The following is a 20,643-nucleotide window of genomic DNA, read 5'->3' on the forward strand; positions in this document are numbered from 1 at the left end:
TTTATTGTTATTATTATTTACTTTTGTTTTTTACTGTATTTTATCTTACCTTACTTTATTTTTTATTTATTTTATCTAATTAATTTCTAACCTGCCTCCAGTGTTTCCTCAGTTTGTGCTTTGTTTATAATGGGATGGGTGGATGGAGGCTCAGGGTTGGAGGGTGTTATTATTTTCCCTTTTTTATGTGAAGCACTTTGTGTTACATTTCTCTTGTATGAAAAGTGCTATACAAATAAAGTCTGAGTGATTGATTGTTTGTTGGCTGTACCTTCTCGATGAGCAGGTGAAGCTGCTGGGTGACCTGCCAGCATGGATCTCCTCGTACAGCTGTGACGCTCTGCAGGTCGGCGCCCGTCAGGCAGGAAACGCTGCTCCTGGCAAACGTCTCCTTCATCTGCAGCAGAAGAGAGGAGAGGAAATTTCAACAAGGGCATCAAACAATTAGAGCCACAGTCTCTTCTAATTACTCGTCAAACACTTCTGCAGAAAGGCACAAGCTCCTTTTGTTCCATGTAGGGCTGGCCGATATATCGATATAAAAGATATATCGATATATTTTTAATGTATATATATTTAAATGTGATATGGAATTAGACCATATTGCATATATCGATGTAGTTTAATTTTGCACTGTGATCCTTGCTCTAGGCAAGCTGCGGCTTTATTTAGGATATTTTTTAATTTAGATGTGCTCTTTATGGAGAAAAGAAGGTACTTCTTTTGTTATACAGTATTTATGTTCACCTAAATTAACGGTTTCAATAAAACTACTTGTGACATGTCATATTTGGCTTTGACTCTCACTTTGCGATAAAAATATCAGGATATATATCGTTTATTGATATTCAGCCTAAATATATCAGGATATGACTTTTGGTCCGTATCGCCCAGCCCTAGTTCCATGCAACTTTCCTGTCAGATATAAGCTGAAATTGTTGCATAATTAGGTTCCTTTTAATGGGAGTTTCTGCACCTTTACTTGCATTGTGTTAAAGTTTGCATGAAACCTGAGTCAACATCATTTCTTGGCATGTGTCCCTCATCGTTGCCAGTCATCTGTTTAGGTTTCATTTCCTCGTGTGTTTTTGCTGCATCTCATCTGGGTTAATGATTAATTCCTGTAAACACAGACTGAGAGTGGAGCTGGACCCGAGCCAGGTAACCAAAGGACTCTGGCCTCACCAAAACAAGCAGGGTGAGTCCAACACACACACTCACACACTCAGAAAACTCTTCCTGGTAATCACAGCTAATCATATAAAAAAAAGAAAAATAATAGCTGCAGCTGCCAGAGCTATTTACTTCATGTTCTCTTTTGTGTGTTTGCAGAGGCATAACATAGTGTCATTGCATTGTTAGAAAAATAGCTATCTTAACAGCATGCAGCTGCATTGTGCAAAACCTAATTATTTTACTGTGCAAGCAATAAATAAAGAAATCTTTCACCAAAAACAGATAAAAAGCCATTCACATGATTGATTAATTTCCCCCTGAGTGCATGATAAAATGCATGATTTAGGAAAATAAAAAAATATCTTGATATCTTATTAAAACAAGCCAGCAGCAGGTTGATTGATATTCACTGGACTGCACAAAAACAACATGTTTTAGGGAAATAAATCAAACTGTTTCTGCAAGTTAACTTGTGGCTTGTAATGCATTGTGCAAAAGAAAGAAAAATAAATGAAGAGCAGAGTCCTGCGCTGTTTCTGCTCTGCAGCGCAGCAACAGAACCAGAGCGCATAAAAAGGAGGTCAAAGAGTTTCCCCCCAAAACTGTCAACAAGAAATTACGCAGAGAAGTCTGTAGAAGTTGCAGTGAAGAGTTCAGGGTCATCAAAAGTTTTTAAAGTTGCGGAACAACTCGCGGTGCGCACCGCACCACACGGTGATGCGTAAAAAGCGTCCGTGCGCGTCTCCGGTTCTTTCCCCCCGAACCTCCGCTCGTCTCCTTACCGAATTAAGAGCCGTGGTGAAGTGCAGCACGGTGATGGTGACGACCACAGTCTGCAGCAGAACCGCCAGCAGCAGAAGCACCCCGAGCTTCGGACCGGAGCCCGTCATAACGACAGACCGCCGACCGGTACCCGACCAGCGCCGTCCGCGTCCCGTCCTCAGACTTCCAGAACAAGAACAATGGCAGAGAGAGCTGACTCCTTCACTTCTACCCTCCCCGTCCCCTGCAAGCAGGAGGAGGAGGAGGAGGAGGAGGAGGAGGCGGGGCCGGCTCGAAGAACAAGAGCCTTTTCCCTCTTTGAATCTCTCCTGGTGAGATGATTGTTTCATTTCTGCGCTGGAAAAACACAGATAGCCTTAAAGTTTATTGTGCGCTTGTATCGCTGCTGTAGATCTTTGCAGTGAACTTTACTGTGAGAAAAACACAGTTTACATCAGAATATGACCTCACATAATGCTGTAAAACATGCACACGGTGGCACAGCAGCTGCATTTTGGCACGTAGCCTACATGACTTTTATTAGGAGTTTAACCAAACTTTTATGACCTCTTTGTGACATTAATTCATATTTTCTGCATCACCGAAGAGCAGAACTGTGATTTAAGTTGTAGAACTTGGAGGTGGTTTGTGGAGAAACCTATAAATTAAACTCTTTTCTTGAAATGCTTTGAGTTATTTGCTACTGTTTGCTGTCTCACCACATGCAGCCAACATGTCAAGTTGTTCAGATAGACACACATTCCTGGCATTTCTCTTTTAGATCTCTCCACATTAATCTTGTGCAGTGCATCCATCATGAGTCCTTCTGAGGAGAGGAAGGAGGTTTTTAAGGACACTAACAGTGATATCTGGAAAAGGTAATCGTCTTTGTGTTCATATCAGAGACTGGAGGTGTAAATCTTGTCTTATTAACTGGTACTTGAAGTATATTTTTTGAAGATGAGAGGAATCTTTGGGGCTGCGTAACAAAAACACGATGTTCTCTTTCACTCAACGTCGCAGCCCGCCAACCTGTTGAAGGACAAAGTGCGCTGGAAAGAACCATGAGGTTAGATGATGAGGTGGGATGCGGTATGTAATGAAAGACAAAACATTTGCTACTTTCCCAAAGACATTGAACCTCTATCCATCAGAACAAGGTGGAAAAATTCACGTTTTGTGTCGGAATTCTAAATTAAAAGCTTTTGGAAGTGAAGCTCATCAACTTCTTCTCGTTTGGATGATTTCGTACAAAATAACAGTCACTGTTTTAAACATGTTGTGATGTAAGTGTCTGAAATGTTTGCGTTTTATTGCATTTACTTGTTGGGAAGTTCGTCCTACTTTCTTTTGGGTTGCTTTGCAGTGAAGCCACTTGTTGTCGACTCTGGAGTTTCAACTCTTTCTGCAGAATCCCCCGCCGTTAAATCAGGCTTTCACCTTCTGACGGAGCATGTACGTGCATCTAAATTCGTAGAACAGAACTCTTTCTCTCTCTGAAATGACTTGAGACCTTGTGGCCAAACACATGGACTAAATTTTCCAAAGCCTGAAAACAAAAAGTTCATGGTTAGACGTCATAAAAGACCAAAATAAAGCTGGTAAATGCCAGAAGATAAGTAGTTACGAGGATGATGTATTTTACAGAAGTGACAGTTACGTAAAAACGTGATGCATTGAAGTTAAGCGACATTATCATAACTTTAAAGTTTACTTTTGGTTTCACACGGGATCTGAACAGCTGTCTCCTGAGTGAAAGTCAAAGGTTTGTTTCTGCAACTTTCCCTGCTTTGTACCAAGCCCCCTTTGTACCAAGAGTTGATGCCGATTTGACGAGTCATAAAACCGTGGAATTACAATTTTTGGATGCATCATTTGGCCTAGAAAGACTTTCCTCAAAGACTTATATTGGTAAAGAATCGTCTGTAAATCAGCAGAGTCGTGGAATGACTTTGATCCATTCTTTCGATAATATTTAGAAAGTGAAGAGTGAAGAGTCGCAAGATTAAATCATTTTATCCATTTTCAAATTAGTAGAGCAATAAACCGGAAGAACGTGCATCTGCATCAAAAACAGCCAATAGGAACGCTCTCTCTCTCTCTCTGTAATTAGGCCAAAGTCTACAGTCACGGGCTACATTTTCCAAAGCCTGAAAACAAAAAGATCCTGAGTAGACGTCATAAAGAGCAACAAGCGTTGATAGAGTGTTAAAACCGTGCAATTACAATTTTTGGATGCATTATTTGGCCCAGAAAGACTTTTCCCAAAGACGTATATTGGTAAAGAATCACCTGTAAATCAGCAGAGTCGTGGAATGAATTTGATCCATTCTTTCCAATAATATTTGGAAAATCTAGAAGAACTGCAAGATTAAATAATTTTATCCATATTCAAGTTAGCATAGCACTAAACTGGAAGAACGTGCACGTGCATCTGCACCAGAACAGCCAATAGGAACACTCTTTCTCTCTGTGTAATTAGGCCAAAGTCTACAGTGACGGGCGAAAAATTTCCAAAGCCTGAAAACAAAAAGATTCTGGTTACAAAAGAGTAAAATAAATGTTTTGTAAAAGATAAGTAGTTATGAGGACCACATATTTAACAGGAGTGACATTGTTATGTGAAAACATGATGCATTGAAGTTAAACAAGATCACTTCACTTCAACTTTTCCTGTAGTGAGAAGGTGGAATTATTTCCGGGTCTTTCAAAGACATTTCCCATGGATTGGTAATGAAATGTCGCTAAATTACTTGTTTCACTGTCATAATTTGATCCATTTGTTTCAATAATATTTGGCAGGTCTAGAAGAGCCACAAGATTATATTATTTCATTCATATTCAAGTTAGCGGACTACTAAACCGGAGGTCTCTAGTTCGCTGCTCCACGGCCCAATAGATGTGGAAGATCTTGGTGTTTTTTATGCACGGAAATCGAAATTTTGGCTTCATGCATTACTTTCAACTTCCCTCCAACACTGTTTCCAATTCTTTTTTCGTTTTCCTTGTTTCTCTGTTGCCCTTTCTTGTGGGACAATAACCGTTGATGAAATCCCAATAAATAGTGTGATAATGACTCAAATCGACAGAACAATGATTGGTTTTTATTGCCGTTTTTGAAGCCTGAGCCCAGATCGTAACATAAAAAGAAAGATGTGACAAAATGATGTCGTATATATATAGTTGGGCATCGTTAATGGGCGAACAAGATCTTGATGTCCTGATGGTTTTTTAACTCTTTTCCTTAAATGTGCTGCATATTTTAATTGGGAATCCAAGACTGCACCAACATATTTAAATGAATCATCTCTCTTTGTAAAGCCCTCATGTTTCTCTTACAGCTCAGGGTTTTTCGAGCGACTTCAGCTTGTTGTGCAGTCTTATATCTCAAATCTTTTTCTCGAAATATCCAATTATTTAGTCTTGAGTGACTGAATTGTGTTGCTGCTTTCCAGTGAAACCACCCTGTGTCCAAGACTTTTAACAACTCTGGAATGGCAGCCTCATGTGTAAACGGACCGCACACGCTTTTTAAGAGCACATCCAAGAAGTTTTTACTCTACAAAGAGAAACTCTAATGCCAGATGATGTTGCAATCAAACACACAAAGAGAACTTGATTAAGCAGGTTCAGAGAGCACGAGCAGGGATGTCTTTATACCCCGCTGTCGTTTAGCTCTGCTGTTGGTTGTTATCGATGTATTGTTGTGCAGCGGAGCGGGTCAAGCCGAGCCTATAAATGGATCCTGGTCGGTCCTGTTGGCTCGTTCCTGCATCTGCAACATCTGGCCTCAATCTGGCTCCTACGCCCGGCCGTCCCCCCGGGAGACGCTCTCCTGCTTAGGTTTCACTCCGCTACACGCCTGCAAGGGCCTGCTGGGGGTAACGGAGTCTGTAAACTCAGTGTGTGAGTGTGTGTGTGTGTGTGTGTGTGTGTGTGTGTGAGGGTCAACATGAGAGCATCCTCGCTACAAGCTGACAGACAGACATAAATATTAGTCTGAAATAAATCTTTACCTTCTCAGGACGACCTTTTTTATCCCGAAATCGCATTAAGTCCCAACAACGTGAACAGATTTGTGGTCCCCACGTTGTGATAAACACACACACACACACACACACACACACACTGAGTGTATTTCTGAACGGCGGCCAAGTTTTGATAGGGATACGAAGATGAGAACTGACCGACTCCCCCGCAAACTCGACTCCCTCCCCACTCAGTCTCCTTCCAAACTCTCCACGTTTCCCACTCCCCTCGTCCTCTTTCTCTCTCTCTTTCTCTTTCTGTCTTTATTCGTTTCTCTTTGTCTCCTCTGTCCTCTCTTTCTCCTGCCATCCTCTTTACATTTGTTTCCCATTCGTTTTGCCTCCCCCCCCCCCCCCCCCCCCCCCGCTTTGTGTTATCTCATTGTTAGAACATGTTCTACTATCTACAATGTACTTATCATAATTCAGAAAAGGATCATCATTTTCCATGTGGTTCTGGCAGATATCTGGCCCACAGTTTTTCTCCCTGTAGTTTATTTAACCCTCATGCATCATTATGGACATTTTTGTCCATTTGGGCACTTTTTTCCTCTTCATCTGGCCATCATTCTGGCTGTGTTATAAGAAAAATAAGAAAGTCTCTCTCATGACGGAGAATTAGGGCCACATTTAGAAGAAAAAAAAGAAAATCTAATTATGAGATTAAAGTCAAAATATTGAATTAATTAAGAGAATAAAGTCGAAAATATTTAATCAGGACAATAAAGTGGAAAATATGTAATTAATTACGAGAATAAAGTCAAAAATATTTAATTAATTACAAGATTAAAGTCGTTAATATTGAATTAATTACGAGAAAAAAGTAGAAAATATTGAATTAATTAGGAGAATAAAGTCGAAAATATTTATTTACTTAAGAGAATAAAGTAAAAAAATGTAATTAATTATGAGAATAAAGTTGAAAATATTTTATTAATCAGGAGATTAAAGTCATAAATATTTAATTAATTACGAGAATAAAGTTGAAAATATTTAATCAGGACAATAAAGTCCAAAAAATTTAATCAATTACGAGATTATAGTCGTAAATATTGAATTAATTACAAGAATGAAATTGTAAATATTGAATTAATCATGAGAATAAAGTCAGAAATATTTAATTAATTACGTGAATAAAGTCGTAAATATTAAATTAATTTGATTCACACCTCTGATCTCTAGTGTATCAAATCCATCTCCAGATGTAGTTTTACATCAATATGAATCACGTTGGTGGCTAAAACAACCTTGTTCCAGTTTTTATTCTCACACAGCCACAAATAGATGCATCACCTCGTTAAAGAAGACAAATAGGATCATGAATAAGTGGCGTCGTTCTTTCACTCGCTTCCAAACAAATGCACTTGCAGCCAGATAAAGATCTCCACTAAACAAAGACTGCTCATGGAAGAAAAGAAAAAAAAACACTTCTTGCATTGATTACCTCGCTGTCTGTCTGGACTCGCAGAGTTATTTATATGGAAGACAAGATGTTGGCAGAGCTCCTCGCATCAGGGTGGACTTTAATAGTTGAGAGTCTGACGAACAGTTTGGATGCTTTCAGAGACAGGTGGTGCGCTGAGCGAGTGGTGTGCTCCAGGCTTTGTTTTTCAATTTCCTCCTGTTGATTTTTAATGATGTATAGAGGTTCTGTTGGCCTTTTAAGGACTCGAGTGAAACTGCTAATCCAATAAATCTGTGTTTATGACGGGTAAATCTGCTATTTATCTGTGTTCTTGTCTTAATCATGAAGGGAGGAGGGGTGTGAATATGTTTTTATGGTCATATTATGTGTACTCACATCTGCTTTTGAGACAAAAAGCAGGTTCTTGCAAAGTAAACTATTAAATGTTTGGTTTAGGATTTGGCTTTTTGGTCAGGTTATGTTAAGATTATTAACATAAACAAAGACATTATCTGTTAAAAACTGTAGAAACGAACACACTGTAAATCTAAATCTGTCCCTCTGTGAGTGCCTGCCAAGGTAAACACCCTCCTAACACACACACACACACACACACACACACACACACACACACACACACACACACACACACACTCCTACACACACACACACACATGCTGAATTAATTTTATCCCTCCTATTAGAAAGAACACAGGTCACAGAGCTGAACAATATCACTGATATCTGGCTCAAACACACACTTACACACACCTCTGGGAGGGAGAGGTGGGACAACCGGGGCGGCCAATGGGAACGCCGGAAACGAGGGAGCTGACCAATAAGCAAACAGGAAACTTTTGGGGACTTTCCAAAGTTTCCAAACTTTTTCTGGCTCCACTTGTCAGATTTTTGGGGTTTTTTATGTTGACGTATGTGTGTGTGTGTATGTGTGTGTGTGTGTGTGTGTGTGTGTGTGTGTGTGTGTGTGAAGGCGCTGAAGTCAAGGCTGCTCACTCACTGCTTCATTTCATTTCAGGAATCAAGAGTTCAGAGAAAAGTGGGCGATCGAGGAGGCTGACACTCCCAAGAGAGAGTTAGAGACCCCCTCCAGATACAATTACTGTGTGTGTGTATGTGTGTTCTCATGTTCAGGGCCTTTACATGCCTGTGCGTGTGTAGATTTATGTCAGTGTCAGTGTGTGTGCATGTGTGTTGATGGCCAAAACTATTTGGACACTGAGATCATTCTGCAGATCTTTTTGGATTATGTTTTTCGCCAAATGCTTAAAATTCTTAACAGCATCTGCACATGGCGACTCCTGCATGGTTAAAGTTGGAGGAAGATTCTGGTTCTTGTAAATAAATGTGATATTCTGCTCCCCTTTTTAGAGGAGTACGGGTGGGGGACAAGGTTTTTTTTTAGGGGGAGAAAGCAGGTCAACAGTAGAAGTGGTGTACACCATCTGAAAGCTGGAGATCCAAAGATTAATCTTTTTTCTCCTCATAAATCTGTAATTAATAACGTTATGCGTTATGTTGATTGTTTAGAGTAACAACTTTAAAAGGTTTTTTACATGAGATTTAATACAAAATTGGTCCAAAACCCCTTTTAGAATACCACATTAGGATGCAGCTCAGCACTGTATGTCAAGTTGTTCTGGTCCTGAATCAGAAATACAAACTTGATAACTAATCTATATCTATAATGTTGTTTTACAACATTATGATGGAAGTAAATTAAGTCTATTCCCATTTTCAATTATGTCTCATAAGTTTTTGCAGCTATTTTTTGATTGAAACCATTTGCTGCACAGCTTTGGTGCAAGATTTAACCTTTTTTTTTATCACTTGAGAACTCGTAAAAATGGTCATAAAAATCCCTCCAAATGACCAAATTAAGACAACAAAACCTTGAGGAAAACCATAGAAAAATTCTGCGTTGTTGTTGGCCAAAACCGAAGTTTATTACGAGATAAACTTTGAAAAACTTTGAGGCTTAATTAGGCTGTTTTGAGGGAAGTGCCTGATGCACGATAGAAAGTTAAGTGAAAGTTCAGCAAAATGCAGCATAAACAAAATGTTTGACCCTTTTTAGTTAACTACAAACGAACTACAAATGTCCTTAAAACATAATGGGACTGTGCATATCTGCCGACTTGGGTTAAACAGTGTAGATATAAGGGCTGATGGAATCATATTGTGAAGAGACTGCATGTTCCACATGGCTACCTAATATTCATGTTGGATGGTTCCACGTGGCTACTTAATATTCACTGGATGGTTCCACATGGATACTTAATATTCACATTGCATAGTTCCACATGGCTACTTAATATTCATGTTGGATGGTTCCACATGGCTACTTAATATTCATGTTGGATGGTTCCACATGGCTACTTAATTTTCACCTTGGATGGTTCCACATGGCTACTTAATATTCACTGGATGGTTCCACATGGCTACTTAATATTCACTGGATGGTTCCACATGGCTACTTAATATTCACTGCATGGTTCCACGTGGATACTTAATATTCACTGGATGGTTCCACATGGATACTTAATATTCACTGGATGGTTCCACATGGATACTTAATATTCACGTGGGATGGTTCCACACACCTACTTAATATTCATGTGGGATGTTCCACATGGCTACTTAATATTCAGGCAGCGTAACCTTACCTAATGTGTATTTATTTTATACAAAGCCCTGAAAGGCAAAGTGAAAAAACTATCTCATACGTACGAAAAAGAAAAATTCACCTTGCCTTTCAGGGCTTCCGTAATCTTCACAATGTGCAGAGAAATTTGTTGTTTGAAACAAGACTTCTTCTGTTCAGTGTTGTAGTCAAGATCACCTAAACCGAGACCAAGTCAAGACCAAGACTTTGAGGGGGCGAGACTGAGACAAGACCAAGACCAGTCTTTACGAGACCAGAATTTACAAGTCACGCTGTGTTTTCTTTTTTTGTAGTTGTGCACAAAAAATCTTTGTGATTCAGGTAACCAAATTTTGTTACAGACGAGTTGGCTGACATCTTCCAACGGCCTTTTCTTCTGTAAATCACATGCACTTTTGTGGGGGGCGTATGAAAGCTGACGGGGTGATGACAACAGCTAACAGTGACAACAATTTCAAACGATATTTGAATCATGTTATTGGTTGAACTCTTGAAGTGATACGATTTACACAAAATCATAGTAATGACATTAACAAGTAGATTCAAAAATGCACAGTTGTGGTCTTGACCGGTCTTGAAATAAAATCCCGAGTCCGCTTTGTCCGAGACCAAGACCTTCAAAAAGTGATCTTGAGACCGGTCTCGAGACCAAGAACAAGACCAAGAGATCTCAAGTACTACAACACTGCTTGTGTTGGTCTGTATATGTATGATTGTTATTTCCATATCTCAAGAACCGTTCATCAAAACAACTTTAAACTTGGTGGGTGTGTCGCTGAGGACCTGAGGACGTGCCGTGTGGAGCCAGAAGTCCATCGGATGAGCAAAAATATTTCCAGCGAACAAAATGCTCCAAACAGGTAAACCCACCAACAACAGTGCAGACCAAGCAATCCAATGAGCATGCACACATTTGGTGTCCACGTACTTTTGGCCATGTAGTGGAAGGGTGTGTGTGTGTGTGTAACATGCAGAATGTGTCCTTGTGCAGTTTGAGGCCCACATTGTGGTTTTCTCTTCCTCCCTACCAATCTTTCTCTGTCCTCCCTCCCTCCCTGCACCGCTTTCCAAATTGCCTCACACTCCCTCTTCTCTCTCTTTCTCTCTCTCTCTCTCTCTGTCTCTCTCTCTGCCTGTCAGGAAGAAGTGAACAATATGACCTTTAGTCGCAGCGATAACATTCTCCCTCATGAATTCCCCGCCGATCCGGCTTTCCTTTCACATTCGCGCCGGTTTGTTTTCGCTCCCGGCGCCTCTGTTTTCCTTAGAAATGATCACTCTGTGATTAACGAGCAGCACCGGGGGGCAGGGAGGAAGTCGGGCCTCCATGGGGTCACACACACACACATGCACACACACACACACACACACACACACACACACACACACACACTCAGACATCTATGCACCACACATAAGTTCACACCGAGTGTCTCATCACTGTTTTTGCCTTCTCACATGTGTCACAGTCATACCTGGTGTTTTTTTAAATCAGTGAGCTGTGTTTCTTTATATTCCCCTCTGGGTGTCTGTAAGTGAGACCCAGAGGCACGGATGGATCAGCTTCAAGCTTTAAGGGAGGCCCCGGGGCCAAATATGACCTCCAAAACCTTTACCGCCAACGAAATATCCTGTCATTTTCATTTACAGTGTTCATGTGACACCTTCGTTATGCTCCAGGAGCCACAACAGTCGTTTTATTAGAGTTTTAGTTTTGCAAAAATGCAAAATAAGAACACACTTTCTGCTACAATCCTTTGAGACGTAACATATCTGGCTTTCTTTGTTCATATCCTGCAGGTACTTGGTTTTAACGATAGCAATCTTGGTGCAAACACCTTGTAAAAAGTTGTGTGATGTTTCCTGACTTTGTGTTTTAAATCCATACAACATACAGACTGTTAATAATTAAATTAGTGTGACTGTAGTATTAGTGCAATAGTAGGAACAATAGATGATAGATGTGTCAATCAAACTTCCACTAAACTTCACAAAGAGAAAAATGTTTTTCTAACAATTTGATTCTTACTTTTTTTTGGTTTTCTTCTTCGTTTTATTGCCGTCTCACCAATATCAACATTTTGTTTTAATGTTCTGCAGATGTGAGCAGCGTCTCCAGCTCCTTTTTTGCAAAAATCAAACGTTTTTCAGTTTGTATTTCAATTCAAGCAACAAAGTCGGTAAAAACAAAGCATTCAACGGTGGAGAATCGGCTTGAATTTCCTTGAAAAATGCTTAATTTTCCTACATAATCTTGCATCCATCTGCAGATTAATTCCTGTAAACGTAAAATCTTTTATCTCTTTTTTTTTGTGTGTGTTCACTCAACATTCATAGATCATAAATCCTCTGTTCATCCATAACTCTGGGAAGAAGCAAACATTAAATAATGATGTTTCAAAACATACAATCCCAATTTTTAAAAAAAAGATTAAATTAGCTTCAAATATAACACATTCTTAGCTCCATATTCGAGAAATTATCTACGAAAGCAAAAACAAATTGTATTTAACATAAATTATCTATTTAAAAGAAGTAGAACACATCAGGTTTCTGGTACTACGTCCACTATTATTTCAGTCTGTGATTGAGATGCAAAATGTCTTCTGACAGGGAGTCCTGGTCGAGATGGAAAGTGTCAAAAACATCACAAGGAACACACAAAAACACAACTATTTTACATGAATCAGAAGCTAAAGGAATCAAATAATGGTGCATCTTAAAAAAAAATTGTTCTGTAAATTTTGAGGTTTGGGGCTATTTTCTCCCATAACTTTCAGAATAGTGGAAAGAAAACAACCAAAACAAACGTTTCGCTGTATAGTTTACAATATTTTGTAGATTTCTATTGCAGCGTGAAGTACCATGAACGTAGTCTAAACCTTCATTAGAAAGCTCCCACTCTCCTGCACAATATAACATGTTTTAAATGTTCTATATTGTTGTTGCTGTGAATTAGATTCAATATTTTGTCTTCAAATTGTCATTTCCATTAAGAAGGTATAAAAACCTCTAAAGGCCGTTTTCTCAAAATGAGTTTTTTCACAAAAATCTCAATTTCAGCTCAATTTACAGACACCAAACTGACCAGTTTTACTCCTAACTATATTCTGAAGGTTTTTACAATCATTCTGTTGATTTTTCCCCCTAAAAACTTATTTTACACAAAGATTTAGAGAACATTTGTGCCTAAAAAAAACATGACGAAAATTTATTTTTTTGGACACAATTTTCTGATTTATGAAATGATAAAAGAAGATATCCCAATGTCCTTCTGTAGTAAAAAATTGGAATTGAATAGATCAACAAAATAAAATTATAACTTTGAAATGTGCTTTATCAAATGTTCAGATTTATGTCCTGGACATATATGCAAATTAGTGCATATTTACTGATCTCACGCCTCATTTGCATATCTAAACATAAAATTTCAGAAAACTTGTAATGCAAAAAAACATTGCCTTAATGTAAATAACAAACTGGGGAAGTTTTATGGTGATATCTATACGTTAAAAAAATTACCCCATTCACCTGCTGTGTCCCCCCAGATTTACTCAGCTCTTTTTGGGTGACCTGTAGAAGTTCTTCTCTGATGATTACTGTAGTTACAGGCAAAAAAACAACTGGATTTTTTGCACCACAGTGGATGACTCTGCAGAGTCTGCTGTGTTTCTTCTAAATTAGCATTTCTTGTTGACCTGGTTTGACTTTTTCCATGTTGGATTGTGGACTGGCCTGTAAATTTGAGGTTTTGGGGTATTTTTATTATCTACTCGTTAAAAATTTTTACCCCATTCACCTGCAGTGTCCCCCCCAGATTTTCTCTTTTTGGGTGACCTGTAGAAGTTCTTCCTCGATGATTACTGTAGTTACAGGCAAAAAAACACAACTGTTTTGTGCATGACAGTGGATGACTCTGCAGAGTCTGCTGTGTTTCTTCTAAATTTGCATTTCTTGTTGACCTGGTTTGACTTTTTCCATCTTGGATTGTGGACTCGCCCTCTGATCTGCAGACAAAGTGCATGCAGGGATAAGCTCTCTGCTCTGCTGTGACTGTAAATGGGATTAAGTGGTTAGGGAAAAAAATAATGGGTGAGTTAATGCTCATACAGAACGTGCAGTCAGGGCTGCAGGGTTGCACACACAGACACACAGAGTTTTTTGGGGGGTAATGAAGTCCTGATGGGCATTTCATACACAAATGAAGAGTGTGAGATGAGAGCAGAAGGCCCTGCAGCGCTCCAGCTGCAGGTCTGACGATGCAGAAACAAACAGACCTGTCTGTCAGGAGAAACATGTTGCTGCTCACCTCTGCAGACACGTGATCTGACAGGCATGTTGCATTCTGACGGCTTTGGTTTCTGTTTCTCTGCAGGCTTTGACTTGAAGGCCGAGCGTTTGTGAGAAAAGAAGTCAGGACGGAAAACCAGAAAGCCAACTCTTTGATTTCCAGCGAGGAGGTGAGGAGGACGAGCTGAACCAGTTTTTCTTTTTTTTTGTGTGTGTGTTTTTTTATTTTTTATCTCACACAGATGGAGAAGGTTTGGCAGAAATCTTTTCAGCTCCCTATGTGTTTTTTATTACTCTCCAATATTGCATTTATAGACGTAAATCAAAAACAAAGGCTTTTGTCCTGGTGTTAAAAAAAACGTTACAGCGTAAATCCATCACAGAAAAGCTATAAAATTTTACGATCCTCATAATTCTTTCAGATAAAAATGAAAAGAAAGGGAATAAAAGAGATGATTCATGTGATAAATAATAACTACACTTATTTGTAACAGCTGATTTACAGACTGCAGGCCGGTGTTCAGGAGGAGGATTTGGCGCCATCTTCTGTGTCACAAATTAACTCATGACACCCTTTAACTGAACTGCACTTTTATTTAAAGACATAACTGCATTTTTGCTTTTTTTTTAATAGATAGATTTAATATCTAAGATAACAAATTATTTTAATTAGTGACATAATAAACTACAGTTTAATGAATACATTTGGTTTATTTTAATTTTATTTGTGCCTCATATATTTGTATATTTGTATCATATATTTTGTATGATTAACCTTTGAAACTACAGCTCTAATTTTTAAAGGAATAATATATATTTTTAACTATCAGCAATAACCCAGAAACTATGATGTAGTAACTAATAGTATATTTTATAACTAAAATATACCGTTCATATCTGTAGTACCTAATAATAAAAAATGTGAAAATTATAAATAAATAAAAATAATAAAAGTATTAACTTAAAAATCCTGTAGAGCTAAAAATCCTCAATGTCCAACCATTATTAAATATTAAGAATAATTTCAACTATATTTTTGGTGCATATTATTACAAATATATATGGACTGGGCTATTATTTACATAATGAAATATGATTTTAATCATATATTATTTCTATATATTGCATATTATATACATATAATATATTTTTAAGAAACATCAACAATACTAACGAACTATAGAAATATACAAACATGCACAAGGCAAATAATGAAATAAAAATTAATTAAAAATTAAAAAAATAGAATTATTATTATTATTATTAATAATAATAATAATAGTAATAATAATAATAACAATAGTAATAATAATATTTAAATTGAATAAAACAATTAAAAAAGCTTCTTCCACAGCTAGTAATAACCAATGTCAACATAAACTATCTTAAAAAATATAACTATATTAACAAAAAACATTTATTTAATAAAATATCTCACTATATTTTTTAAGACATGACTTAATTCATAACATCTGTAATAATTGACTAGTTTGAGCAATTACTTAAAAAAACACAATGAATAACTTTTTAACAAGACACATTTACAGACTGTTTATTAGAGATCATAATTTCAGTTTATTTTACTAAAAACAAAAAAAAACCATCTCTATATGTTTTATTATAATTTCATATATAAATCACAAAATAATAGACTGTGAACATTTGACACACAGAAGCTTGTTACATCACAGTTATCAATTAAAACTATTATTATGACAGATTTAAACCTCCAAACAAACACATCTGGTGTCACTTTGGAGGTCAGCTGTTGAACTGAGTGAACTCTTCTTCATGTCAAGTAAACAAGCTCCAGTTACAGCAGTAAACAAAACAACATGACAACACTGGAGCGGCAGGAAGTTTAAACCTTCACACAACAATGTTCTCGTTTAATTTAATGTCATCTTACTCTCATTATTTCCACCTCAGAGGTTATTAATATGTAGAACTAAACATTAATTTAAGATATTAACTTTTTATTTTAAGATAATAACTCATTATTCTTAAGATACTTACTCATTATTTTGAGATATTACCTCATTATTTATTATTTCAACTCTTCATGTGATAGTTTGCCTTTTATAAAAGGCTAAAAAAATAATGTATTGATAATTCTTTTTTTTGTAGAATTTTATTTTATTAATTTCTGTGGGTCATCATATTAGGTACCAGGAAGGACATAAGAACAAAAATAAGTAAATGTATTGATAATTCACCTTAAATGTTTTTACAAATATTCATATCAGCACCTTAAATAGAACCATAACATTTCATTAATACAGTAGAATTTTAGTATTTTTTCTCTATGAATCATTTAGACGGATGTTTATGGGTTTATATATTTAATTTAGCTTATTGTGACTAAATAAACAATGCCAGAGTCTCTATTAAAAGCTGCAGTAACAGCCACCACAGCGCCCCCTGCAGGCGCTGCTGCAGAAAACACTCTGGGAATGTTCCGCTTTCACACACTAATAATGCATGTGCATCGGCAGAAAAATCCCCTTTGCAATAAAGCCCCATGATAATACACAGACAGTACATTATTTTCAAAAAAAGAAACATTACTAATACTGTGATCCTGCTCCCTGGATACCTCTCAAGTTGTCACCGGAGCCAATAAAACAGTTACTTTATGGGATTTATTAGCGCTGCAGGAGCACATCTGCTCGGCTCACACAAGCTGTTGCGTAACCCTCCTTATATTAAAACCTTATTTATACAGTATTAAATGATTTAATGTGTAATCTCACATACATCATTTAAAATCACAGCACTTAGAAACATTCACAAGTCTTTTTCTATGCTCCACATCGCATTTATCTTATTTAAAAAAGAAATATTCCTTATTAATAAATGTGTTTTACAGTAAATGCAAATCAAACATCGTCACTCTTTAATAGAAAGTGTAGAAAATGTGTTTGTGTATATGGAGGATATCCACGTGTTCTCATAGTCTCCTATGGAAGCTCATTTCCGCCAGGAAAGGAAAAAAAATAAGCTGAACTGAACTATAATTAAAAAAAAATTAAAAAATGTATCTTTGAAAGTCTTTATAATGAGAAATTTTCTTGAAGTGATCTCAAATTTATGAGACTATATAAAAAAAAGATACATCATTATTTTGAGATATAGTTTTTATTCTGATCTTTTTTCATTATTTAGACAAATTCTTTCTTTATTTTTTCAACATTAATTCATTATTTTAAGATCCTTATTACTGATTTTGACATTTTTGCTCAATATTTTAACTCATTATTTTAAGATCCTTATTATAATTTTTTTAAATGTAATTTATTATTTTAAGATTCTTATTTATTATAGAGATTATAGAGATCATTATTTTGACATACAAAGTCATTCTTTCAGAAACTAATATTTTTCTGACGTATTGAGTCAGTTTAACATTGTTTCCAATTATTTTGACATACTAAGTCCTTATTTTGAGATTACTATTTATTATTTTCAGTAACTAACTCATTATTTTGACTTAGGAAGTAATTATTTAAAATACTAACTTATTTTTTTGATATTTACTCATTATTTTTGAGATATTAACTCATTATTTTAAGAAATTAACTCAATATTTTAAGATTTTAACTCATTTTGAGCTATTAGATGATTATTTTAAGATATGCTTAGTCTTTCTACTAAGTTACAAGTTTCAGATACTAACTCATTGTTTTCAGATATTAAGTAATTATATTGACATCCTAAGTCATTATGTGAGACTCATAATTTTATGAACTTTTCTCATTATTTTGGCCTACTTTTACATTAAAAGGAGGTTTCTGAACATGTTAGTACTGATTCTAATGGAAGAATCATTTTTTTATTTTTTTTAATTCTGACTGTCAGCCACAGCAGCAAGAAATTCAAACACACACATCAAAAAACAGTGAAAGATTAATGTGATTTACTTAATTTAAATCTGTGTGTAATTAACTCATTATTTCAAGAATGTTTCTCATTTTACCGACTCACAGGATCCTTTTTTTCATTCATTGGCAGAAACTGGCCTCCATATGCTTCCTGACAGCCAGTCTTACAGTTTCAACATTGTTCTTCCTGGATAATGTGAAGTAATGACCACACTCACACCGTGTTTCTGCTGCACTCTTGGCTCCACTTTCTCTCGTTTTGGGCCGAAAGCCAAACCGAGACGCTCGCTGTCGTTGCTTCATTATGTGAGTTGTGAGTAGCAGCAGAGAGGAGGAGGAGGAGGAGGAGGAGGAGGAGGGGGACATGAAACATGAGAGTCCATTAGGGATCTCCTTTCTCCTGGTGATACAGTAATTAATGCATACATTTCACAGCTATCATCATCATCATCATCATCGTCGTCGTTGCCATCGACAACGCTGCATTGGCTCTGCAGCATAGTGGTCATCAGAGTTACTTTAAACACACAATATTGCACAATCCAGTGAGTATACACAGCTGTGAACTCTGGCATACTTTAAACACACACACACACACACACACACTGTAACCTTGACAGGCCAGTTCAGTGTGTGTGTTTGTGTGAGTTTGTGTGTGTGTGTGTGTGCTTGTGTTAATGCATGTGTGTGTGCGTTTGTGTGTTTGCGCGTGTTTATGTGTGTTTGCGCGTGTGTGTGTGGTTGTATGTGGTTGAGTGTGTGTGTTTGTGTGCGTGTGCATGTTTGTATGTGTGTGTGTGTGTGTGTGTGTGTGTGTGTGTGTGTGTGTGTGTGCAAACTGTTTCAGTGTCTCAGTGCATCATAAAAGAATAAAAGCTGAAGATAAACTTCTGAGTGACTTTGACCTGGAAAAGCAGTCAGATTAGGAGCTTGTTTGGCAGAATATTCAAGGCTCTAAAGATACTGAAAAGCAGTTTATCTTTAATTCTTTGTTTTGGCTGTTTGTAGAAGGATTATAGTAAAAAAAAACTACAAGCCCAATTTTGATCTAACTTGGTGGAAGGTTGTAGCACGAGGGGAGGGATTATTTTTGCTATTTGTTTGTGCATTTTTTTTAGCTTTTTGTCATCATGGAAATACTAAAAACAGCCATCAATGTGAAGTTTTACTGCTCTGAGCGATGAAATACAACACTTATTCTCTGTAGTGTCAGTGTTAAAGCTTGTTAACACGCAAAAGTCAGAAAAAAACAACTTCCAAATGTGTGCAAGTAGCACAGCAGCACTGACACGCAACTTGCTTGGCAGCATAGTTAAAGACTTTAAAGACGCTCCTCATTCATGCTCTTAAGTTAACACCGAATCTCTGAAGATGCTAATAATTTCACAGGTTTTTGCAATGATGGTTGCATTAAAAAAAGGGTGCAATTTTGCGCCAAATTTGTGCATATTACCTTGTTTTAATGTGTGCAAATAGCACAGCAGTACTGACATGCTACTTTTTCTGCAGCATAGTTAAAGGCTGCATTTCACTCTTCACTCTTATATTCTTTTTCTCTTTGTGCAGGTTATCGGTTGCAAAAGCTGCACAAATTTTGTTAATTTGCCGATCAGTACATCATGAGCCTCTGATGTGAGTTCTTGGTTTTAAATGTTACATAAGATGCAGAAGCTGCAGAAGTTAAAATACAGAAGATCAATCGTCTTCCAAACTCCCGATAGGACCATCAGAGGAGCCTCACGATTCGATTTCAACTATAAAGATTATCAATGCAAAAAAAAAAGTTAATTTCTATACATGATTTAGCTTTAGAGATGTAGCGACACACTCAGCTCATGATTCAATACAATTTCCACCCAAAAAAAATCAGATTGAGGACAAATTATGAGTGAAAAAGATTCCTTTCGTTTCTCAGACAAAAATCTATAAAATCAATTTTCTCATCTTTTCTTTTTTTTTTCACCTTTCCAGAGGTAGTGTTAAATGTATGCAATACAATGCATAGTATTCCTTTTTTTGTAAGAGTGGAACTAAAATATCTTAAAAATAACTTTAAAGTCAGACAAGGGCTTGGTCTGTTTCTTTTTAGGATATCAGCACATCTACTTTTTTAGAAGCTGAGATCTCTGGACATTTACAAAGCATTCTCTTTCTTGTGTGTGTTATGGTCTCACAAGTTTAATTTTCTGACTTCCACCTGGCTTCCTCCGGCCTCTGTAGCGCGCAATCCGGTTTATTTGCAATATAAATCCTTTCAGAAATAATCGCGATGCATCTAATAATTGAACATTTCCAGCAGTCTGCAGTCTCCGAGTGCCATTCTAGTTAAATCTGAGTTTATAAATATCTACAGTCTTTACATAAATTCCTGGATTTTGTTTCTCTTGAAAATGATGAGCCTTGAATACGCTGCCATGC

At 36.9% G+C, this 20,643-nt stretch overlaps 1 protein-coding gene across 1 annotated transcript in view; it reads right to left on the minus strand.

The window, feature by feature from the left end:
* Positions 1 to 2,135, minus strand: part of tnfsf10 (TNF superfamily member 10) — a 14,126-nt gene extending 11,991 nt beyond the window's left edge. Inside the window, exons 1-2 of the mRNA XM_059326481.1 lie at positions 1,959 to 2,135; positions 272 to 397 (exon numbers count right to left, since the gene is read on the minus strand). Of these exons, the coding sequence (XP_059182464.1) occupies positions 272 to 397; positions 1,959 to 2,066 (234 nt within the window). The 5' untranslated portion in view covers positions 2,067 to 2,135. The remainder of the gene's footprint in view (positions 1 to 271; positions 398 to 1,958) is intronic.
* Between the last annotated feature and the right edge of the window lie 18,508 nt (positions 2,136 to 20,643).

Source organism: Centropristis striata, chromosome 23 (assembly GCF_030273125.1).
Source record: "Centropristis striata isolate RG_2023a ecotype Rhode Island chromosome 23, C.striata_1.0, whole genome shotgun sequence".
Lineage (NCBI taxonomy): Eukaryota > Metazoa > Chordata > Actinopteri > Perciformes > Serranidae > Centropristis > Centropristis striata.